Raw genomic sequence first — 23,124 nt, forward strand, 5'->3', positions numbered from 1 at the left:
GTGTGTCCAAACTTTTGGTCTGTACTATACATGTTAATCTTTCTATGTCAAACATTTCTTTCACTTTGTGCCACTGTCTTGTTATAGTTTTCCTGCTGGCTGCTTGTAGGGCTTTTATTATTCATCTATACCAGCTCTTTTCTTCTGTCATATTAGCCAAATATAAGAGCAGGTCTCAGGTACTTCATATTCTAAGGCCTCCTTTAACACTTCCCCTACACCTTTCAAATATTTATTCATCTTCAGCCCCCTGCTGTCCATTTAAATGATTTCTTCAACAGAAACTGATGGAGGTGAGTCAAACCGAAAGCAATGCTTAATCATTCATCATGCTTGTATTACTCATAAGACATCAAGTTGTACTGTAGTTCTCCAGCTCCCTCTACAGGCCATTTAAAGTGCTGCAACTTGGTAACCTTCATTACTCTCCCATGTCAGGAATGCAAGATCACAAGGCAGCTTTTGGTACAAGTTAGTAGTTCAGACAACGGTCCAGGAATACTGAGGTTTTGTTTGTCTAATTCCATGATATTGATACCTACAGCACTAAGTCCTTGACCCACTGCTGAGGGTCACTAAGGTCACTTGGCACCCTGAACATCACATGATCAGCCATCCGCCTTTTGGAAATAGGTTCAGGCTCATGAACTGTAAACAGACTGAGGAACAGTTTTTCTTTGTGGGCCTTTACACTCCATAAATATCTTCAAGCGATCTCTATCATCTTAACAAGTCCAAAATCTTTGTTATAGATTCAACATCCTAATTTCCTTTTGCTGCAGCAAACGAGTACAATATTGTTGAAACATACTGCTATTCATCCATCTATACAGTCACAGAAAAAGATATTACACCGTCCTAGTTTTCTTAAATATTTAATTTTCAATCTATATTTTTACCTGAAGAACAGAACGAGCACAAAAAAACAAGTAAACAAACAAAAAACATTGCTGGTCTAAAAATCTAACAAAAAGACCAATAGATCTGAGCAAAGCTACACATGTATTCATTTTTGATTATTTAGTTTTTCAACCCATATTAACTGTGTGCCTTTTTTACAATCCTTATTTACTTTCCTAAACAGGATAGTGGAAGCTGAATCAGTTTCATTATACAGCGATAATGACAAATGAGAGCCTTCCTTTGTATTTTATTCTAAGGACGAGCACAAAGCAAACAGGCTCTTCCAAAAAAAGCCTATGACAATATAGCTGTGTGACAGCAAAACCAAACATGCTCTCAGTCACTGCTGCTGTCTAACAACTGTATGCTGAGATCACAAAATCCGTTCTAACACAGAGCTGATGAGGAAATGGAGTTTATTTTTACTGAGCAACCACACGTCATGGTAGAGAGGAGTGCATCAAGCTTCCTTAAGCTGTCCTCATCGTGGCCTTCTTATTACTAAAGCACTAATGGCACCCTGCCCTGCTTAATCACGTAACCTCAAGATATCAGATACCAGCCGCACTGAGATAAAAGCAAAGTCAATAAGTTTATACATCATATACAAAAAACAGGTTTACTTACAAATACATAAAGACTTCACAGCCATCTTGGATGTTTCACCACAACAATGTCAACTGCACTGCACCAACTGAGCCAAGAGAAGAAGAGCCCTGCTGCAACCTAAGTGTGCAGCGATACGTAGAGCTTGTTAAATGATTGAGGTCAATGGTGAAATAGATTCAAGGCCGTGTGGGGCTGTAAGAAAAAACCAGCAGGTGTGTGTGGCGACCTATCAGCAGGTTTCAGTGATAAAAACGTGCCATACAGTAAAACCTGAACGCCCACACCTTCTTTTTATCTCCAATTCACCGATTGATAAATAAAAAGAAGCTAACTTTAGTTTTTACACTGGATTTAAAGTTTTTTTCCCTTAAAAGCACAATGTCAATATTTTTGGAATGTTTTTCGCTTTATTAGCTGCTCTAACTGTAGAACAAAATTAATGTGTAAATAAAGAAATGTTGAAATAAATGAATGTTAAAATAAATAAATTACTACAGAAATGTATAAAAAAGGAGAAAATACATGAATAAATTAATAAATAAATAAAAAAATAAAAGTAAAAAATATAGAGTCAGCTTTTTTTAACGACCAAAACATATTAATTTATTTATTCAATGATTTATTTATGCATTTATACATTCATTGGTGTCTCTATTTCTATATTCATTCATGTATTTATTTATCTATACATTTATGCAAGGAAATCTTTTTGTAAGTTAATGTACCTTATAAAGCCAACTTTCAACATTTCTCTGTGAGCAACCAGAATCACATGTTTTAGAGCTTGGCTAATACACAAAGGCTTTCCAACCAATCAATACTGGATTACATTAAAAACAGAGAACTGAATCACAGTTAGCGCCCACTTCAAATCCAACTGCATGTTGGAGAGACATGTCCCATCTTAAAATTATCATTTTATACAGTTAGATTGTAAAGTACAAGTATTTTGCATATTCTAGTTATCTTTTCGTTATTACAAAAATATAACAATACAAAGGTCAATCAACTGTAGATAAATTCATCAATTGATAACTTCCTCTCTGTTCCATTCTTAATCCTGAAAATGAATGCTGGAAAATGTCTGCCTTTATGTCATTTCAAGTAGAAGTCTGGTCATATTCAGAATACAAACTTCTGAAAGTACTTTAAACATGAAATCGTTACATACTGTTCAAAAAAATATAAGTGTATTTAATTAAGAGTAATTTTCATTTGAATGTGCTTTACTGGAGGCATCCATGTTTGTCAAAGAACACTACTGCCACCTACTGGTTAGTGACGTCACGGTGCGGTATCGGCTGTTGATCAACTCCCAGTGCTTTATCTGGTGTTTGTCACGAGCTATTATTATCAGTGTTGGGCACGTTACTTTGAAAAAGTAATTAGTTATAGTTACTAGTTCCTTCTCCCAAAAAGTAACTGAGTTACTCCACAATAAAAGTAACTAGTTACTAGTAAAAGTAACTATTGCGTTACTTTTGCGTTTCTCACCTCACCACCCAGCCCCCACCTTCTCACTGTGTGTTTCCAAAGCCAGCTGAATAGAGTGGACGACAAAGACAAGAACCTGCAGAGTTTTGCATTTACTGCAACTCAACGTAAATGACATCAGGGGGGAACGCCATGATTTTCAACAGGGCATTCAAATCTGGTGAGTATATGAAATTAATAACTGGGGATGTCCAATTCTGAAATCCTGTGTGTTTGGGTTGTTATTGATACTGCAACATCTATCTATCCATCTATCTATCTAGATGTATACTCTGTGTGTGACATAAAATATGGATCTCCATCCCTGCCACAAAGGCCATCAAATAATGTTTAAAATAAAAAATACAGTAGGTTGAAAAGGCAGAGTATCCATCCATCCATCCATCCATCCATCCTTCTCCTTTTCTCCATATAGGCTGTCATTTGAATGTTCACGCTCTCCATAGTTCTGTGGCGCGAGCACAGGGCGATTGTTGCGCGCCTTTAGCGTGCATGCGCATTTCCTGTCGCTTGCACGGTGAATCGTGCCGCCTGCGCTGTGCGGAGATGCAGGGGAAACCGTATGTGATGGGGAAACGCAGCTCGATGTAACACCAGTATTTCCATGTGGAAAACGCTGTTTTGCTGCTGGAGTCATCCTCACTCTCCATCTCTCTGTGTGTGCTGTACGTTAACACCCACCAGCAGAAACACCCACCTACCCAAGTGACAGACGGAATCTCACTATACATCAGCCAGTCTCATCCTCCCCTCTCTCATGACAAGGAGCGCACGAGTCCTATCATGAAAAGAGGTTCATTGTGCGACCTGTGTAACGCGCAGTAACGGGGTGTCTGCAATGATAACAATGGTATAGTTACAGTCAAAGTAATTAGTTAGATTACTCGTTACTAGGGCTGCAACTAACGATTATTTTAAAAATCGATGAATCGGCCGATTATTTTTTCAATTAATCGATGAATCGGACAAAAAAAAATTTTATATTAAGAACAAACAAGCACACAAGTACATGTTGCTCATTAAGTGTACTGGTGCAACATGAAAAATAAATGACAAATGTTGGCTACATATTACGTGTTTTTTCTCTGGCCAGAAATTTGATGGCAAATCCTCCCTCTTCAAGTTGGCAATCCAACGACGAAGCCGTCCGTGGAGGATTAAGAATCGGAAAGGTGAAATAACTCTTTTTTTCTTTTGACTTTTACCCGATGTATTCCAAAACCAACTGCCATGCACGTGGGCATTGTCAGTTTCACTATAGCTCTGCTGAATTTCAATGGTGAAGTCCGTGACGTCAATGCCAGAAGATGTCAGGAGTGAGGTGTTTCTATATTTGAGCAAAAATTGCCGCTCCCGGATTCACTGATCAAAGCGAAAATTATTCTTTTTATTTTTTTAGTGAATAATGCTAAATTCATTAAATGACCGTGAACATATTAGTTTTAGATATAAATAATGATCCATTGATCATCCCTTGAAGCCTGGACTTTTTCTTTAAATTTATAGTTTTATATGGTGATACTGGAAAGTACAAGTATTTTGCATATTCTATTTATCTTTTCTTTTTTAAAATAAAAAAACAAAAACAATCAATTTTAGATGAATTCATAATTGATAACTTTATCTCTATTCTACACTTAATCCTGAATATTGACACTGGGAAATGTCTGCTTTGCTGTAAGTCCTTTCACTCCTTAAGAGCGTTTCCTATTGGAAAGATTTGCCATAGAATTTTAAAATTTTAAAACCCAAAATGTAGCTTTCAGCGTCTGAAGTATCTCACTTCTTAAAACAAACTGTTACTCCAGCAGACGGATGAAAAAAAAAAAAAAGACTGATGTAATTCAGCTTAATCTTTTAAGCGCTTATCTACAGGTTTCTTATGTACAAAGAATAAATGTGTGTGAAGAAGTTTGAACACTGAACATTTGCCTTTATAGAGTGGTAATATTTTAGAGGTTTTCTTACCAGGATTTTCCATCACAGGAGACTCAGCAATCAGTACCTGAAACAGATGAACAAAGTTAACGCAGCTGTTCACAGGAAATGGTCATTTGACATTATTATACTGTACATCTGATGTAATCTCTTTCCGATTATAAACACAATATTATACATAGTGATGCAGATTAGTTCTCTATGCTGAAACTTCCAAGGTAGTGGTAATATTATAGCTGGGGTCTGTTTTTCTGTATCTAATCCTGTGCTGGATATCATTGTTGATACATTTTTTTTTTTTTTTTTTTTACTTATAACAGAAAAAAAGTGAAAGAAACAAATATTTTAAAAGCCAGATGCAAAGTTTAGACTTTCATTAAACAGAATCCACTAAAGACACAATGAGAAATTTTTTTTGAAAAAAACAGACATTAACATGAAAGCTTCAGTGCGACACTAATCCAGAAATCTTTTTGATGGGATTATGACCTGAACTTTACATTGGTATTTAAGAATTTATCAAAAGACTCCAGCAAATCTAGTTCTTCTTATCAGGGAAATTACTTCATATAGTTACAGAGTTGTGCAACACATAAGCTACTTTCAGTCGGACATAAGTGACTGGCTGTTAGATACATTGTTATCCGTCTAAATAGGGAGGTTTATGTTGACAATCAATCTGCATGCAGGTAAACGCTTGAAAGGATCCAGTTATTCATATTAAGGTAAAATGACTTTTAACAACACTTTATTTACACAATTCAAAACATATAAACAATTATTGACTTAAAACAAGCCCTATAAAAAGAGCGTTTGTAAAAACCATCCCAAAAAGACTAAAAGCACTAATAAAAAGGCTAAAAATAGTCTTTGGTCTTGTGCATTCCATAAAAATGTGGAACGCATTTTCAAACAGACTGCAAAAAGGTCACTTGTTTGAAACACCCCAATTAATAAGCAATAAAAATTTGTTTGTGGCGATGGCACCGTGTGAAATCCTCCATTGGAGATCACCAGGTTGGAGGCTTGAATAAAGTCCTCCACTGGGATGCTTTTTTTCTGAAGCTTTTCTGTCCAGATGCAGAGCAGCCGGTTCTGAAGGTGTCTTTGGTTTATTGCTTTTGTGCAGCCGTTGTAAAGGGCTTTCTGGTCCATATTAGATAAAACCATTCTCTGTGTGTCCAGGCTGGACAGCAGAGGCCTGGATCCAGGATCAGACCAGGAAAGGAGCCCGTCGGAGTTGCTCAGCAGCACCAAATTCCTGGGTGTGCAGATTACAGACACCCTCACCTGAACTGTTAACACCGCCTCACTGGACAAAAGGACACAGAAGCGCATGTACTTCCTGCAGAGGATAAGGAGAGATCACCTGCCCCCACCCATCCTGCAACAGCTTTTACCCCACTGCTATCAGACAACTGAACTGTCGAAAAAACTCCAAATCAAGTCACAGACTCTGCATTTCACAGATAAGATGAAACCAAAATACTGTATATTTTTACCGTACATATCTGTGTTGAAATTAGGGGTGGGTATTGCCAAAGAAGTCACGATTCGATTCAAATCACGATTCACAGGCCACGATGCGATTCTATCACGATGCATCACGATACTTGAATTATTGCGATGCATTGCAATATTTTCTCCTCCATGTTTTGTTTTTGAATGACTCGGCACAGTATCCCACAGCCGGAAATGCTTGTGACACAAGGCAGTGTGTCAACACATTTGCAGCGACATCTACTGGACTGGAAGTGGTATTGCACTTGTTTTTGGCTGATGTTCGCCAAACCATTCATGCAATTGTATTTATTCATTTTTTAAAATTAATAATCGATTCTTGGCATCAAGAATCGATGCAGTAGATCACGAAAATTAGAATCACGATGCATCATCATCACGATTATTTTGCACACCCCTAGTTGAAATGCTCTAAACTTCCATATCAATGCGTTTTTTGTACCATGTTTTTTTTCTCCCACACTGTTTACATTTGATCACTCCTGCATTTTATGGAATTAAAATATTAATTTCACTGCTAAGCTGCTGCTCAGTCACTGTCCGAAAGCCCCCAAAAAAATGTTATAAAAAATTTACCATAAAAGTTGTCTAAGTGTAAGGTTTTTTTTTTTCATCCGAACACATTTAAAGCAGATCATGACATTTTTCTTTCTTGTAAACATAGCCATCGACGTCTGGATCAGACTTCTTCTACACTTGAATTGGAGAAGTCCTGATTAATCAGTTATTGAATTAATCGGCAGCTAAATTTGTAATTGAGCCGAGGTGTTCGGAGCGGCATCAGTTTATCAACTGTTACTCTTAAAAACATGCTCATTGTGAAATATCACTAGCTTCAAAACATTTTGTCCGTTATTTTGTTATTGCTTTAAAACACGATTATTTGGCAAGCATGACTTGTAAATATGCAGATATCTATATATGAATTAAACATAACAATAGTGATATAAGCTGCTCTATTGAACACGTGTGCAGTGTCGTGCTGACACAACAGAAACAAGCGCTCAGGAAGGAACTTCTAAAAACTGTTATGTTGCAAAGACATGACTCTGAGCAGGAGGATAGAAAATGAAGAGAGGAAGGGGACAGGAGAGGACAAAGAGGAACTGAAAGGATTCATGACTCCTCCATGGGAGTTAGAAAAGAGGCAACATTATACAGCAAAACAAAATAGTTGAGATACAGTTCTCTCTGATGCCAGCTCAGCAAAACGTGAGGTCATGTGACTTAGTTAAATATCTGGGAATATAATTTCAACAAGGCTGTTACAACAAAGACAGAGGCAGCAGAGGAGGCCAAGAGTGGAGAAACAAATTAAGTGAATAACTTGTTGAAAATGTGTTGCCTTCATTAAAGATAGGAAAATAGGTCATAAGTCAGACTATAGGTAAAACATTATGTATTAAAGATATATTCATGTTTTGTTTTTTTATGAGTCCTTTTTTTCAGTGTTTCCAACAGACTAAATATATTATTAGCAATGAATTGGTAAGCAAAACCAGAAATTAATCAGGGCATCACCGCTTGGAGTACTGCAACATGACAAAAAATGTATTTTAGTTTGTAAGAATTGATTATAGCTAGACGCAATCTCCGAAATTAAGTTAGTTTGGTTAACATTCATTTCCACTTTAATAAATAGAGCAAAAACACCAGTAGTTGTGGGCTTAAGGGCTGGTTATCCTCCTGCAGCAGTGTGTTGCGGTGAGCTTGTCGCAGATATTTTTGATTTATGCCAGATATTGGTCTGCGCTGTTATTCCACGCCACAACGCAAGAGGGACAATCTGGAAATGTGACCTCGCCTTTAGTTCATTCCTAAAGAAAGAACTTCTCTATCTACAGTCCACTTTAGGTATGACAGCCTCTCAAATCACTGCTGTTTACTGAAGTGCCTTCTGAGAATGTTTGTTATGAGAAAGTTAAGTCAGGCTTTAACTGGGACTAATCCAGGATTTTCCTTATCTCTCATAATTTCTAACAAACTTTCTTATTTCTGCTGCAGTGGCAGTGGTCAGAGCAGTACGATCTGCTCTTAGAAGGTTGCAAGTACCTGGTTCAATCCCCACAGCCTCTACTCTGAGTTCCTGAGCAAGATCCTTAACCCCCGATTGCTCCCCAGGTGCTGCCCAGTGGCAGCCAACTGCTCCAAGGGGACAGGTTAAAATGCAGAAGTGAATTTCATCATTGTGAGATCATGACGTTCAATTATTACCATTAAGAAGAAGCAAAACCAAATAATGATGCTGCCACTACCACGAATCCCAGAAGCTATAGTGATGTGCACAGATTCTTTTTTACCTCTTTAAAACATTTTTGTACAGTTCAGAAAATTCTATTTTTGTAATACTTGACCAGAAAAGCTGGTTCTCTCCTGTATGACCTGCTGCTCTATTACAGTACTGACCTTTGTTTATAGAAAAAGACCTTGAACTATTCAACACCCCAATTATTTGCTTTTGTGTATTTTTAATCTAACATTTTCAGAATTTATCACACAGTAAAAAGATGATAACATTGAATAGAAATATTGAAAATACTGACAAAAACTCTGCATCAAAATATACATAAAACAGCTGGTTAAATCACGTGTCCTACAGCTTTAAGAGCCATTATTAGCTTGTGGCTGTTTGGGTTGGATAAAGGGATCACAGTGACAAGGGCAAAAAGAGCAGCTGATGGCAACAAAGTGAAATTTTTTTATGTCAGTAAAGGCAGCATGACAACAGTTTAAATGCTGCTCCCGTTTACAATTGGTCATAACCAGTAGGCGTGCTAAGGTTGGTCCTTTGAGCAGTATCGACCTGCCCTTTGGCAAGGCACCAATGTTTAAGACCCAGCCCAGATGACTCACACATAGCATGAACCTCTTACGAGGAAATCTGCCTTAGTTATGTCAGGGAGTCAGTCTAAAACAACTTCGGATCACTGATCATTACTACTCAACTCATCCAGTTAGTTTAGGATTATGCTTGTTCTTACGTAGTCTAGATACACGTTTTAAATGTGAAAAGTATTTCTTTCTTTGCACCAGACTCTGTAACAGGACGACCAGCATTCTTTATGTAAATACAGAAGAACCAAACGGATGAGGAGACAAATATAAAATCATTATGACTCTGGCCGTTGATTATCAGTAAAGAATTTCCGTCTGACTTCTCTTCACAATGGGAAGCTAGTTTGTTATGATCTAGTCAGTGTTCTGTTGGGCCCGCTAACATCTATCCCAGGACAACTTTGGTTTAGTCAAGCTGGTTTGACAAGTTCTTTAAAATGTTCACACAGGAAGCAGTAGGAGCCCACTGTTCATATCTGAACCGTACATCACATCAATCTGAACTACTAACACAAAACTAAATCTGAGAGTTTTATTAAGTTTAACACCCGTTTCTGTAACCTATCTAAAAAGTGCTTCTATATTATTCAGATAAAGAAAAGAGAAGTTGATACTAATTTAAACTCACAAATAATTCACTGGTTAAGTCGAGTCATATGAGAAGCCAACTCTGCTTCTCAAAAGTGTTCGCTGCGATGTTGCAGCACAGCAAACAGTGAGGCGAGTTAATGTGCACCAGCTTGTTTGCGTACAGACAGCAACGTCAGGAAAAGTAGAGCAGCTGAGCCGGTCTGCTCCGTGTGAAAGGAGCTAAACACACAAGCTGACATCCAGTCAGTACAACGTTTACACTGTATCGAAGGCTGAGAAGGTGATAAGCTGTAGTCTGATTTTCACAGGCTTCAAAGCTCGGCCTCCATGTTTTAGAAACAAAATCAAGGGCATAATGTTTGTCCCTGCAGTAAAAAAAGAAAAAGCTGAGCACAAAGGTTGAAATGGCAGCCAGATTTTCAGGTTTGGTAATAGGATCCGTCAGCAGTATCCAGACACGTTCACATGTGAGAGGGACAACTTCTTCACATTTATCAGGGATACTGAGAAAAAACAGAACAGCTGATGGAATGAAAACAGTGGACTGGGACCAAAATACAACAATCAGTGTAAGGTCTGAGCCTTCTGCAATTGTACACAAGCATCCTAAAACGCTGGCATATGCTGAACTTTCTATGTATTTTTTCAATTTTGGGGGTATACGTAGTGTATTTATAACTAGTCTAGAGAGTATGGCCAACGACAGCCTAACATATGCATAACGCACAGCGGCATTACGAAGCATCAGTTAAAGCTGCCCCCCTCAGGCGCAGTGCGCCCAGAGGAGTGCGGTCATCATAAAGAGATTTCTTTGATTCTGGTATTAACCTAGCTGCTTTCTACCGCCCGCCATATAAAGAAGAATAAACAAAAGAAAAAAGAAAGAAAGAAGGTTTGCAGTTGCAGCAGATTCAGCATCATGTCTTTTAGGAAGTTTGTTTATTGTAGTCGTGAACGCAGGGAGGATCCATCACCCTCACCTTCACGCTCACCCTATGATGGAGATGAAGTCTGGAGGAGAACTGACGGTTTCTATGAACCCTCTTTATACCAAAACGCTGCCAATACACGTCAAATATGTGGATATGCGTTGGAGATCATTTCTTGATAAGTTGCGCGTATGTTATGCACACGTTACTCATAGGTTTTGGATAAGCTAGATGCTGCGACTTATGAGTAACTTCTTAACGTATGTTAAGGTTCAGATAACTTACCAATAACCAATGCCCCACGTGTGGCATACGCTGGCATACGTTGGGACGTACTCGCCGTATGTCGAGCCGTGCCAGCGTATTTCAGCGTGCTTCAGCGTACTTCAGTGTCCTCATAACTTACACAAAACGTAACCATAACTTATCCAACATATGACATCGTTTTTGCCAGATTTTTCGGACGTCAGGCATACACTGGTCTAAAACAAGGGGCTTTATGCTGTGTTCAAACCAAACGTGTTTAGAGCGTCAAGAGAAGCCAGTTTACATTCAAAGTCTATTGTGGACCTGTATTGATGGGTGCTGATAGGGAATGAAGCACGTCTTCACCATCTGGCACAGCACATCTGGGAGCATTATAAGCACTTGAACTTCTGCTGCACTATGGAAGCAAATTGTTACCATATTTCATTTCCAGAAATGCTTTTTCACTTTAAGAAACTGGCTGCATTGTTTGACTCATAAATTAAATTAGTAATCAATAATCCTGTTTGCATTTTAATTTTCTTCATCAACACCGCTCATCCTTTTACTTAAAATGAAAAAGAAAAAGACATTTGAGATTTATTTTTCAAAATGCACCCCAGCAAATACATACCAAAATTTAATTTGAAATGTAAAATTTGAAAATTTTACGAATGTGGCTGCATTGTTTGACTCATAAATTAAATTAGTAATCAATCATCCTGTGTGCATTTTCATTTAGTCGCAGTTAACGCAGATATGCCGCCATCCCTTCCGCAGACACTCTGGTGCACCTAAATTGAAGGTGGTCTCCGACTGCTCATATCATCCGCTCTACTCTATGCGTATTTCCTGTTTGGTACCTTACCAGCTTGTTTCGTTTGTAAGACCACCATTGCGGAAAACAGCTTGTGAGGATGAACCAGCTAGAAGAGTGACGTGCGCAAGGAACCCTTTTTCCACCTGGATACCCGGTCTTTTTCACCCTCCTGTTCCTCTGTTGTCACTAGCCCCTTGCTTTTTTCCACTTCCTCACTGCCTGGGCCGTATCTGGACCCACAGCTAGTTCCTGATTGTCCCCATGCGTTGCGGCGTGGAATAACATAGCACAGACCCCGCTCCAAAATTGGGCATAATTAAAAAAATATCTGCATCAAAACTGTGAAAAGCTCACTGCGACACATGGCTGCGGGAGTATAACTGACTGAGTCAACCAATCAGAGAAAGTGATCTGGGAGTAACTGCATTGAGGTTGTGATCTCTGCTCCAGCGGAGCTGTCAGGTTAAAACCATCAAAAGTAAACGTTGAAATGTTGTTCCTTACAATCAGAAGCATGAATTTATTCATGTATAAAGAAAAGAGAGAGTGATCTGGTAACTTGTATGTTACATTTTATATATAATTATACAATATATATATATATATAAATGTAACATTATATATAATATGCATATTCTAATAAGAGTTTTATGTCTTGTTGCAGGATACAATGATAATATATAACGGTGGCAGTCTTAAGCTGGGCTTACACTCTACGTTTTTTTGCCCTTTTCGGGCCGATTCTCCAGTTGTGTGAGAATTTTTCGATTGCCGGTGTCCAAGCATCCTCGCTCCTCGTGCGTCTTGTAGTATAAAGGGAGGTAACGAGGGGCAATTGGCCTCCAACGACCACCTCCCGATCAGAAATCGTAAGGTCTGGAGAAACGTTTAAAATACAGTCGGCCGTCGTAAGGTGGTTGTGGGCAAATTGCTCAGTGGGCAAACAAGGATTCTTCTACTTCTTCTTCCTCTCAGACAAAAACACACAAGCATGGCAGGGGTGCGGGTGAAATGGTGTTCTTTCTGTAAAATTGACAGACCGTAATAGCCACGTTTGCTCAGCCATGTCTTTGTCCAAATACGTTGTCGCCTTTTCTTTTAAGGGCTTTCAGCCCAAAATTGCACAAATTGCCAAGGCAGCGCGTCTCACTCTTCTTCTTGTACTTGTTTGGCTTCCGGATAGACGAGTAGTGCCATCTCACTGCGGACCTAAGTCCGACGTGGTTTCTTAAACCCTGTACCCACACTGTAGCAGCGTGCAACGATTGAAAATGTCACAGTGTATCCCCCGCTTTACCTTAAAATTGGAACGACCCCCCCCCCACGCACGCACACACACACACACACGCTCTTATCTTGACTCTTTGTTTTTCCATTAACTAAATCAAATCTTTGAACTTAAGCACTTCAGTTACAGCAACACTCTCCATGCTCTACTAAATGAAGGCACATAGAGTCCCTTCAGGAATGGTATTTTAATAAAAGCTAAACATGTAAGAAACCTGGGATGTTTGAACAGTTCTTTGTAGTTGCAGTAGTGTACAATAACAATTTAACAAGAATTCCCATTTCACATATTGTGCAATTCTACTTGCTTATCACAAACCAGTAGAAAATGCTTAGGGGGTGTAGAGGCATTACATAAATGGACTGTGAGCCTTTAGAGACAAAGTACATGGAATTTAAGATAAAAAAAAAAATAAATTGCCTCAGGTTGGCCTCTTAAAAAAAATAAGTTAATATAAACTAGGGCTGCAACTAACGATTATTTTGCTAACCGATTAATCTGTTGATTGATACTTTCAATGAGTTGATTAATGACCATATAGCAAAAGGTTCCTTGAAGAAGATTTTTTTAAAGTATTAAATCAGCTGAAACAAACACTTCCACTTAAAAATTCTGGATAAAGCATAATAACAGAAGGAAAATTATATTTTATCTTATATACAAAATGTTATACATATATATTAGGGGTGGAACAGATCACAAAATCCACGGTTTGGTTCGGTTCACGGTTTCCTGGTCACGGTTTTTGGTTCGGTTCTGTATATGTTTATTGTTACACCGAAAAAAAAGAAATAATAAAAATTTATGAAAAATAAAAAATTATGAAATTAATGAAAAATAATCCAAAAAAATTTATGAATTGTAATTATTTTTAATGATCCGCGGAAACCCTGGATCATTTCCACATGTTTTGCTGCTTTGAATTTAATCATCTGGCGCATGCCCTCTACCATCTCCAAGGAACTCAGAGCGGAGCAGACGGGAGCCACAGCGGAGGCTGTAGGCTTTTGCTTTGTGGTGCGCAGCGGGACGAAGCGGAGTGGAGCGCTGACGGGCTATGTGGGATTTCGGGGTTAGCATGACATGTTGGTCATGTTGCTGTTAGCATAAACAAAACGTGTCCACAACTTTCTTTCCGCCGTCATCGTAGGTCACTCTTAATGCAAAGTGGTCCCACACAGCAGACCTATAAAGTGCTGCTGGCGCATCTTCCAACTCCTGTTCTTTCCCACTCGCCATACCCATATAATTCTGCACAACTACTAATTTTTTCTGCTACACCTGGCTAAGCTGCTTCGCTTCTTCTTCTTCTTCTTGTTTACTACTGGTGGTTGGCTTTGGTCGCAGTACCGCCACCTTCTGCTCTGGAGTGTAATCGCTTCCCCTATGAGAAAAAGGAGCAGCGCATGAACCGAACGAAACACACGCGAACCAAACCGAGACAGTCGAACCGAACGGTTCGGACCGTTTTCAAAAACCTTTCCATCCCTAATATATATATATATATATATATATATATATATATATATATATATATATATATATATACACTATATTGCCAAAAGTATTTGCTCACCCATCCAAATTATTGGAATCAGGTGTTCCAATCACTTCCATGGCCACAGGTGTATAAATTCAAGCACCTAGGCATGCAGACTGTTTTTACAAACATTTGTGAAAGAATGGGTCGCTCTCAGGAGCTCAGTGAATTCCAGCGTGGAACTGTGATAGGATGCCACCTGTGCAACAAATCCAGTCGTGAAATTTCCTCGCTCCTAAATATTCCACAGTCAACTGTCAGCTGTATTATAAGAAAATGGAAGTGTTTGGGAACGACAGCAACTCAGCCACGAAGTGGTAGGCCACGTAAACTGACGGAGCGGGGTCAGCGGATGCTGACGCGCATAGTGCGAAGAGGTCGCCAACTTTCTGCAGAGTCAATCACTACAGACCTCCAAACTTCATGTGGCCTTCAGATTAGCTCAAGAACAGTGCGCAGAGAGCTTCATGGAATGGGTTTCCATGGTCGAGCAGCTGCATCCAAGCCATACATCACCAAGTGCAATGCAAAGCGTCGGATGCGGTGGTGTAAAGCACGCCGCCACTGGACTCTAGAGCAGTGGAGACGCGTTCTCTGGAGTGACGAATCGCGCTTCTCCATCTGGCAATCTGATGGACGGGTCTGGGTTTGGCGGTTGCCAGGAGAACGGTACTTGTCTGACTGCATTGTGCCAAGTGTAAAGTTTGGTGGAGGGGGGATTATGGTGTGAGGTTGTTTTTCAGGAGCTGGGCTTGGCCCCTTAGTTCCAGTGAAAGGAACTCTGAATGCTTCAGCATACCAAGACATTTTGGACAATTCCATGCTCCCAACTTTGTGGGAACAGTTTGGAGCTGGCCCCTTCCTCTTCCAACATGACTGTGCACCAGTGCACAAAGCAAGGTCCATAAAGACATGGATGACAGAGTCTGGTGTGGATGAACTTGACTGGCCTGCACAGAGTCCTGACCTCAACCCGATAGAACACCTTTGGGATGAATTAGAGCGGAGACTGAGAGCCAGGCCTTCTCGTCCAACATCAGTGTGCGACCTCACAAATGCGCTTCTGGAAGAATGGTCAAAAATTCCCATAAACACACTCCTAAACCTTGTGGACAGCCTTCCCAGAAGAATTGAAGCTGTTCTAGCTGCAAAGGGTGGACCGACGTCATATTGAACCCTATGGATTAGGAACGGGATGTCACTTAAGCTCATATGTGAGTCAAGGCAGGTGAGCAAATACTTTTGGCAATATAGTGTATATATCAATAACAGATTAATCACGATTAATTGTCTCAGCTCTAATATAAATCCTGTCTTTTAAATAGTTCTTACAAAGGAAACAAATCGACCAGATCCAGTTCCCTACTTGGAGTTTTATATCCCATCTCCATCGCAATGACAAAAGATAAAAATCAATAGAAGCACAAAATCTGAACTGTCTACCTGCTGAAACATGTCTACAGATCCTTCAGGTAAAAGTAGGACTTTTAAAACAGATCACAGGAAGGCACTAATGATGTGTTCAGACTGCAAGCGCTAGAAGCAGCAAAAATAGCAGCAAAAAAAGCTCCTGTTGCTTCATTTTTGATGCTTGTCCGCATTAAGGTCTTTGCTATGTTTGCTGTGATCAGTGGATAAAAAGTTTTAATGTTTTTCAGTGAGAAATCCACCTGAAAACTTAATCTCTGCAGTCAATTAATCCTGCTTTAAAATATTATTTTGCTGTGGAAGCTGCTCAGACCCTCGCTGAGAGGCGCTGCACTGTCCCTGGAAATCCTGTTCAACAGCTGTCACTGGCCTGGGCGCCTGTTCTGGGTTCCGCTAATGTTTGCGCCCACGAAGATAAGCGGAAGGCATTTTTCATGTATTTAATCTAAACTGCAGGCACCCGAATGATAACAGCGAACATATTTTGCTGTTGTTCTGTCTGATAAGAATACCCGATCAGACCAGCATACCAATAGTCAATACCCGTCTATCCCTTTGATTTATCCGTATGGTTTTGTATAAAAAATAAACTTTAAACTACCTCAATGGGTGTGTAGTCAACAAAAAAGCAGTTTAATGACTTATTTTTCAGGGTTTTTTGAAGCATAAAAAAAACACAAAAAAGTGTTTTGATGTTTTTTGATCTGACCCCCAATCGTGTTTTTCTGTACATGACTAAAGGGATACACGCCTGTTGAGGTAGTTTAAAGTCTATTTTAGCACAAAACTAAAGGGATAAACTCATATCTGACATCTTGCCCATGCGTATTGACTATAGGTATGCTCGTCTGATGGGGTATGCTGGTTTGACAGAACACCTGTAGGTTTTGACATTCTTTTCTACAATGAAATAAGTTAGGAGTCTGTCAAAAAGTGGTCCCTACAAATCTTCCACAATATTCTGATCAGTTTGGTTTTTTCTACAAAATTCTGCCAGAGGAGAAGCAGCCTCTCATTTATTCCAAACACAGACAAAATCCACTTCACTTCTGTGTCATGAGCCACCCATGCTCCATTTTTTCCGCATGGATGGCTCAGGGGTTTGATGAACTCTCGAGGATTCCTAGTTTGATCATCTGACCCGACCCCCCCCGCCGATGCACTTCACAATTGTAGGAAACACAATCATCCATTGTGCTGAGCTCATTCTGCAGAGCTGGCAATGAGGTGCTGAGCAGCAATTTGCATGACAGAGTACTGCATGGACTTCAATGAGCTGCTGTCAACAAATTACTGATGAAGGCACCCAGATCTGAATATTACTCCCACATTTAAAACAACACTAAAGTACTAACTGGACAACTACTTTGCCAAATAAAAAAAAAACAGTTTATTAATTATGTTATTCTCTATTACCGAAAACTACTTAGCAGATCTAGGTCTTTTTAATTGTTGATCTGTGGCAACATTTGCAAGCAAGCGAATAATAATAAGCATACATAACGGCATGCTGGTGAAGATTCTCAGTCATCCAGGTCATAGTCATTCCAAAAAAGGAAGAAAAAAAAACCACTGAACTTTATTTTTGAAGTCAGAATTAGCGCAGAGTTTCAAAGTCGTTTATAGTCGCCCAAAAACTTTTTTTTTTTTTTTTTCTGGTTAAATTTGCATGTTTTCTAAGCTAAAACAATGTTTTGGGCTACTATATAAAGCTTATAACTGAATGCTAATTCTGACATTTTGAATTGAAAAAGCTGCATGGATGATAAGCGAAACGTCTTCAAACTTGGAAACAAAGTCCAGTGGAATGTTTTTTTACTTTTTTGGAAGCATACATAGCCTAGTAAATGGCATGATATGGTTGTTACATGTCAGGTCCCTGGATTGGCATGGCTATCACTCCCCCTGCATAGTTAGGGACAAATGCAGAAGACAAATGTCCCACTGGGATCATCTTCATAGTCATGGTAGGGCTCTTAGACCATATTTTGCTCAGGCTACTCATAAGAGCCAGAGCCCAGCAAATGTTAAAAGGGCAATATTATTGCCATTACTGATAACATAAAGTAGAAATGTTACACATTCAGTAATAAAATTACATCGGGGATGGTATGGGGGGAATTCAATCAAATTCAATTTATTTATATAGCGCCAATTCACAACACATGTCATCTCAAGGCACTTTACTAGGGCCCTATAATTTCCGTGATCACGGAATCGCGGATGGAATCGCGGAATTCTGTTTTTGTGTGGGAGAAGAACGTTCATCGGGGGGAGATGCACACCGGGGCATGCAAATCTGGGTGACACAACCCCTCTTGCTCTGTCATTTCCCCTCCCCCATCAAAACATTGAAAAAAATGGCGAAGCGGCTTTTCACAAAAAATGACATTTGGGAAAAAATTTAACGGAATTTGGGAAAAAATAAAACTGATTTTATAGGGCACTACTTTCCAGTTCACCAGATCATCCAGTCAGATAGATTCAAAGTTTTCTATCTAAGGAAAACCAGTTGATCGCATTGATTCATTGACTCAAATACAATCCCTCACACTAAGCATGCTTGTAGCGACAGTGAAGAGGAAAAACTCCCTTTTAACAGGAAGAAACCTCTAGCAGAACCAGCCTCAGTGTGAGCGGCCATCTGCTGAGGCCCACTGGGGTTCAAGGAGACAGAAGCAGAGATAGAAAAAGCAGCTGTAAAAGGCGGCCCGTCCAGGAAACACACAGCCAGGCTGATCTCCAACATCTATAAAGAAAGGTGTTGGTGGCAGCAGCACGGCTGATATTTCTAAACGGTCCTTTAAGAAGGGGAAGGATTTTTAAAAAATTTTAAAGAAGGGGCATAGAAATAAAACTGTTGCATCAAAGCTTTTGCTCTTGTGATGAAAATAAGAAATGTCTTAGTATATCCTACTGAAAAACAACACAGCTTTAGCAGCACCATATTCCAACAATCCTCCCTCTCAACTGATCCTTTCTGCAGTCCGACTAGCAATCTCTGTCAAATGTAAAACCTGTGAGCGAACAAAACAAAACAAAACATGACTGACCTGATTACTGTGCTGTGAATTAGAAACAAACACAATAACAGGCAGCTCCTTTTATCTTTCTGCAGTCCCACCGGGTGTGTTGCTGTTTTTTTTAGAAGGTAAAACAGTGCTTGTCAGAACAAGACGTTGTCAAAGGAATGTGCAGGAATGGCTGGAAAAATGCAGGTATTCCTTTTTCCTCCTTATAATTAAACCTCAGTCATTTTTACAGCCATATCAGCCTTTATCAATACAATCTGGAAATCCCCACAGTTAGTAGATTTCATATTCTTATGTAGCAATTAATTGCTAAATGAGCTTTATTTTCAATAGTCCTTATTAAGGAGCTGCAAATTGGAGACACTTTAACAGTGTATAATGTTGAAATAAGTGGGTTTGATCATCCTGGGCTTAGATTGTGAAAATAAATCGACCTCAGAGGCTCAGTTCAGTTTAAACTGATTTAAACATGAGAAACAGGTTAGATAACTGGAACAACTACGCAGCTTCGCTCTTACAAACACCAGACATTTTGGAATAACAATCGAGGAAATAGTTTGGAGTACACTTTTAAACTTCACAATTCTGTCTGTTTTAATATGATACAGCTTGACTTAATAGAAGAATAAAGATATGAAGATAATCCCATGAGCGCTGGCAGCTAAAGCTAAATAAATCAGCAACAGGTGGCTGCTGCTCCACTGCTGCTACTTTGTCAGCTAAAGTACACATCACCCTGCTTCTCACCCCTGCTCACTATGAAGTGTGTGAACAACATCCACTCACCGTCTCTAGCTTCACCAGTGTGGGTATGGACCCTACCGAAAGGAGACGCCTTTTGTCCCCTCGGTGTCCTGGTTAGTCCTCTAACTGCTGTCCATTAGCACAAGGCGGAACTAGCTCCACAAAAAAAATATCCGCGAGCCAAATTAAGTCAAAAAGTTAACTTTGAAGCGAGTAAGGAAGACGTCCAGCGTAAGGAAATTCATAAACTAGTCCGTCAATTTGTCCAAGGAGGACAAGGAAAGTTGTTTGTCGACAATGCGCTGTCAAAAGGTACTGAACGTTAACCTTCGGGGAAAGATTAGACTGTTTGCGCATGCGCACTTCTCCGGGGTAGAGCTCCTTCACCTGAGCTTCGAGTACGCGCCGCGGGCACGAGCAGGGTAAACCACAATAACCACGTGACAAGACCTACGGAGGAAATGACCTTTGTCGGGTGAAGTTGCGTTCATAAAAGTGGTTAAAATGGTTTAGGGCTGGTTAAAATTTAGCCACTGAAACTTTTTTTGTTTTTGTTTTTTTTTTTCAACTTAAGTAAAAAATAAATAAAGTTAAACCCGTCATTCCATTCCTAACAAAGTATACAATACAGAAATATAACCTGAAGTATGAGAAAATAAAATGTTTTTTCCAAATATTTTTTAATAATTTTAATCATTTATTTCTATAGCCGCACTTCATAACACATCATCTCAAGGCACTTTCCAGTTCACCAGATCATTCAGTCGATTTATTCAAAGTTTTCTATCTAAGGAAAACCAGTTGATTGCATCGACTCAAAGGCAATCCCTCACAATCAGCACGCTTGTAGCCACAGTGGAGAGGAAAAACTCCCTTAAAGGGTTCAAGGAGACAGAAGCAGACACAGAAAAAGAAGCAGAGATACAAAAGTCAACTGTAAAAGGAAACACACAGCCAGGCAGACAAGCTCAGTATGGGAGAATTATCCTGCCATAATCTAAGAGCACATAATTTCAATTTGAGAAAAGAATTTAATCTTCTTGCACTCAAAACTTATAATGCTCACACTCAAAACACGCGCTCTCTCTCAAATATTTTCTCTTCTCTCTCAAATCTTTGTTTCTTCTCTCAGATTTAATGCTTCTTGCACAGATATTTTCTGCTCTCGCTTGCCTCCTTCTCTATATACGTTGTATATACGTTTTTATTTTCACCGTGGCTTCCCCCCACAGTCCAAAAAAATGACTGTCAGGTTAATTGGCTTCTCTAAATTCTCCTTAGGTGTGAGTGTGTGCGTGAATGGTTGTTTGTCTCTGGGTTGCCCTGTGATGGACTGGCGAACCCGCCTCTTGCCCGTAGACAGCTGGAGATAGGCATCAGCAACCCTCGCGACCACACTTGGGGTTAAATGTGTCAGAAAATTTATGGATGCATTGATATCTGAAATCAGTTTAATCCCATCCAAATGAATGCCATTTCTTTCAGCAAGTCATTTACATGTGGTGCTTGGATTTTTTTCCAAAACAAAGCTATAAGATGCTTGTAACAAACAGGTGTCAAGCAAAATGTATTCCCTTCTTCTCAAAGGCATTTCAGGAGGGTATAAGTGCAAAACAAATCATTTTTGCTGATAATGGTATATGAATACTTTCATTTTATTGATTATTTCCCTCACCCCTTTCCAGAAAGACATTATATGTTTACACTCTCATATGCAATGATAAAAAAAAAATACCTGTTTGTTGCATTGTATGCAGGTGTCAGGAATATTTTCATTATACTTGTGTAGAATAGCTGGAGTCCACATCAACCATTATATTGCAATCATTTCAATCTTACACTTATTGTTTGTGTCTGAGCTTCCTTACGTGCCTCTGTCCAATCACTTTTAGATACAATATGTTTTATTATTATACAAAAACATAATAGAAAAGCTTTATGCGAAATAGCCAGAGTACATTGGTCTTTTTAACATATCAATTTACAACCATTGTATTCAATTTGTGTTTTACAAAATATTATAGAGCATTTTTAAGATGAACAAAGCATAAAAATCTGAAATGTGGATTGTAAAATTGACTTGTCTTTATTTGTAGAGGCACCTTTGACCGCAAATAAACTACAAAGGGTTATAAGTACAAATGTTTTTATTAAATCTATCCTGGAATTTAGCATAGTGTTCTAAGACATGAAATTCCACCATCTTCCATGTCTAAAGCAACTGTCATGCTGCTTGGTCCTAGTTTTAGATCTTAGGTCATCCTAACATTGTCTTGTAATTAACGCCATCTATCACAACAGTTTATGAAGAGAAAGACACAAATGTGGAATAAGGGTCAGAGCAGATTTTACTTTGTGTGGATGCTATAAGTACAACAAGATGCAGCTTATCTTTCAATCTGTCTGTTGTGAAGAGAGAGAGTTCTATTGTAAAACTCTATTGGGGTAGAAGAACACCTTTGTAAACATCTCCAAAATCTCCTGTAATTGTTTAACAAATAAGTTTTTTTTAATAAAATGAAGCACATCATAGAAAATCCTGAGCATCCAGTTGACCAGACAGTAGAACAACAACAGTGTATTCTGGCAGATATTCTCAGATTTAAAAAATCCTGTTGACAGAGTAGTTTATTAGCATATAGTTAACATACAGTGTATAACACCAACACTAGTTGATTTAGATTTAACATTTAGATTACAGATTCAAGATTTGGAATAAACATTTAGATGTTAACTCCAAAAAGTAAAAAAAAAAAAAAAAAAAAAACTTTATTTCCAAGTTTAAAGACATTCAAAGACTGTATAAAGCCTCAACTCTATTTCTGACATTTTGGATTGAAAAAGCTTCCTGAATGGGAAATTCAGGAAGCTTTTTCAATCCAAAATGTCAGAAATAGAGTTGAGGCTTTATACAGTAGCCCAACAAAGCCTTGTTTGGGCTGGACAGGTATGGGGTAAGAAGCCAAACAGCCCCCCATCCCAAAGGGGTGGATACGTTCACCCATTTCATTTGCATGTTTAACAGATGAGTTCCAATTAAAGGAAAACTGAATCCTTCAGCATACCTAGACAGTTCGGACAATTCCATGCTCCCTGCTTTTGTGTTAACAGTTTGGAGCTGGATCCTTCCTGTTCATAGCTCTGCACCAGAGCACAAAGCAAGGTCTATAAAGACATGGATGGCAGAGTCTGGTGTGGACGAACTT

The 23,124-nt window shown here is 39.0% G+C and overlaps 1 protein-coding gene across 1 annotated transcript in view; it reads right to left on the bottom strand.

Annotated features, from left to right (window-relative positions):
- The window catches only part of LOC119776440 (phosphatase and actin regulator 4A-like), a 56,330-nt gene extending 36,055 nt beyond the window's left edge, over positions 1-20,275 (bottom strand). Inside the window, exons 1-2 of the mRNA XM_038274832.1 lie at positions 19,961-20,275; positions 4,975-5,011 (exon numbers count right to left, since the gene is read on the bottom strand). Of these exons, the coding sequence (XP_038130760.1) occupies positions 4,975-4,987 (13 nt within the window). The 5' untranslated portion in view covers positions 4,988-5,011; positions 19,961-20,275. The remainder of the gene's footprint in view (positions 1-4,974; positions 5,012-19,960) is intronic.
- Positions 20,276-23,124: the final 2,849 nt, after the last annotated feature.

The sequence above is a fragment of the Cyprinodon tularosa genome, unplaced genomic scaffold (assembly GCF_016077235.1).
Source record: "Cyprinodon tularosa strain WSP-4 unplaced genomic scaffold, ASM1607723v1 ctg932, whole genome shotgun sequence".
In the NCBI taxonomy this organism is placed as follows: domain Eukaryota; kingdom Metazoa; phylum Chordata; class Actinopteri; order Cyprinodontiformes; family Cyprinodontidae; genus Cyprinodon; species Cyprinodon tularosa.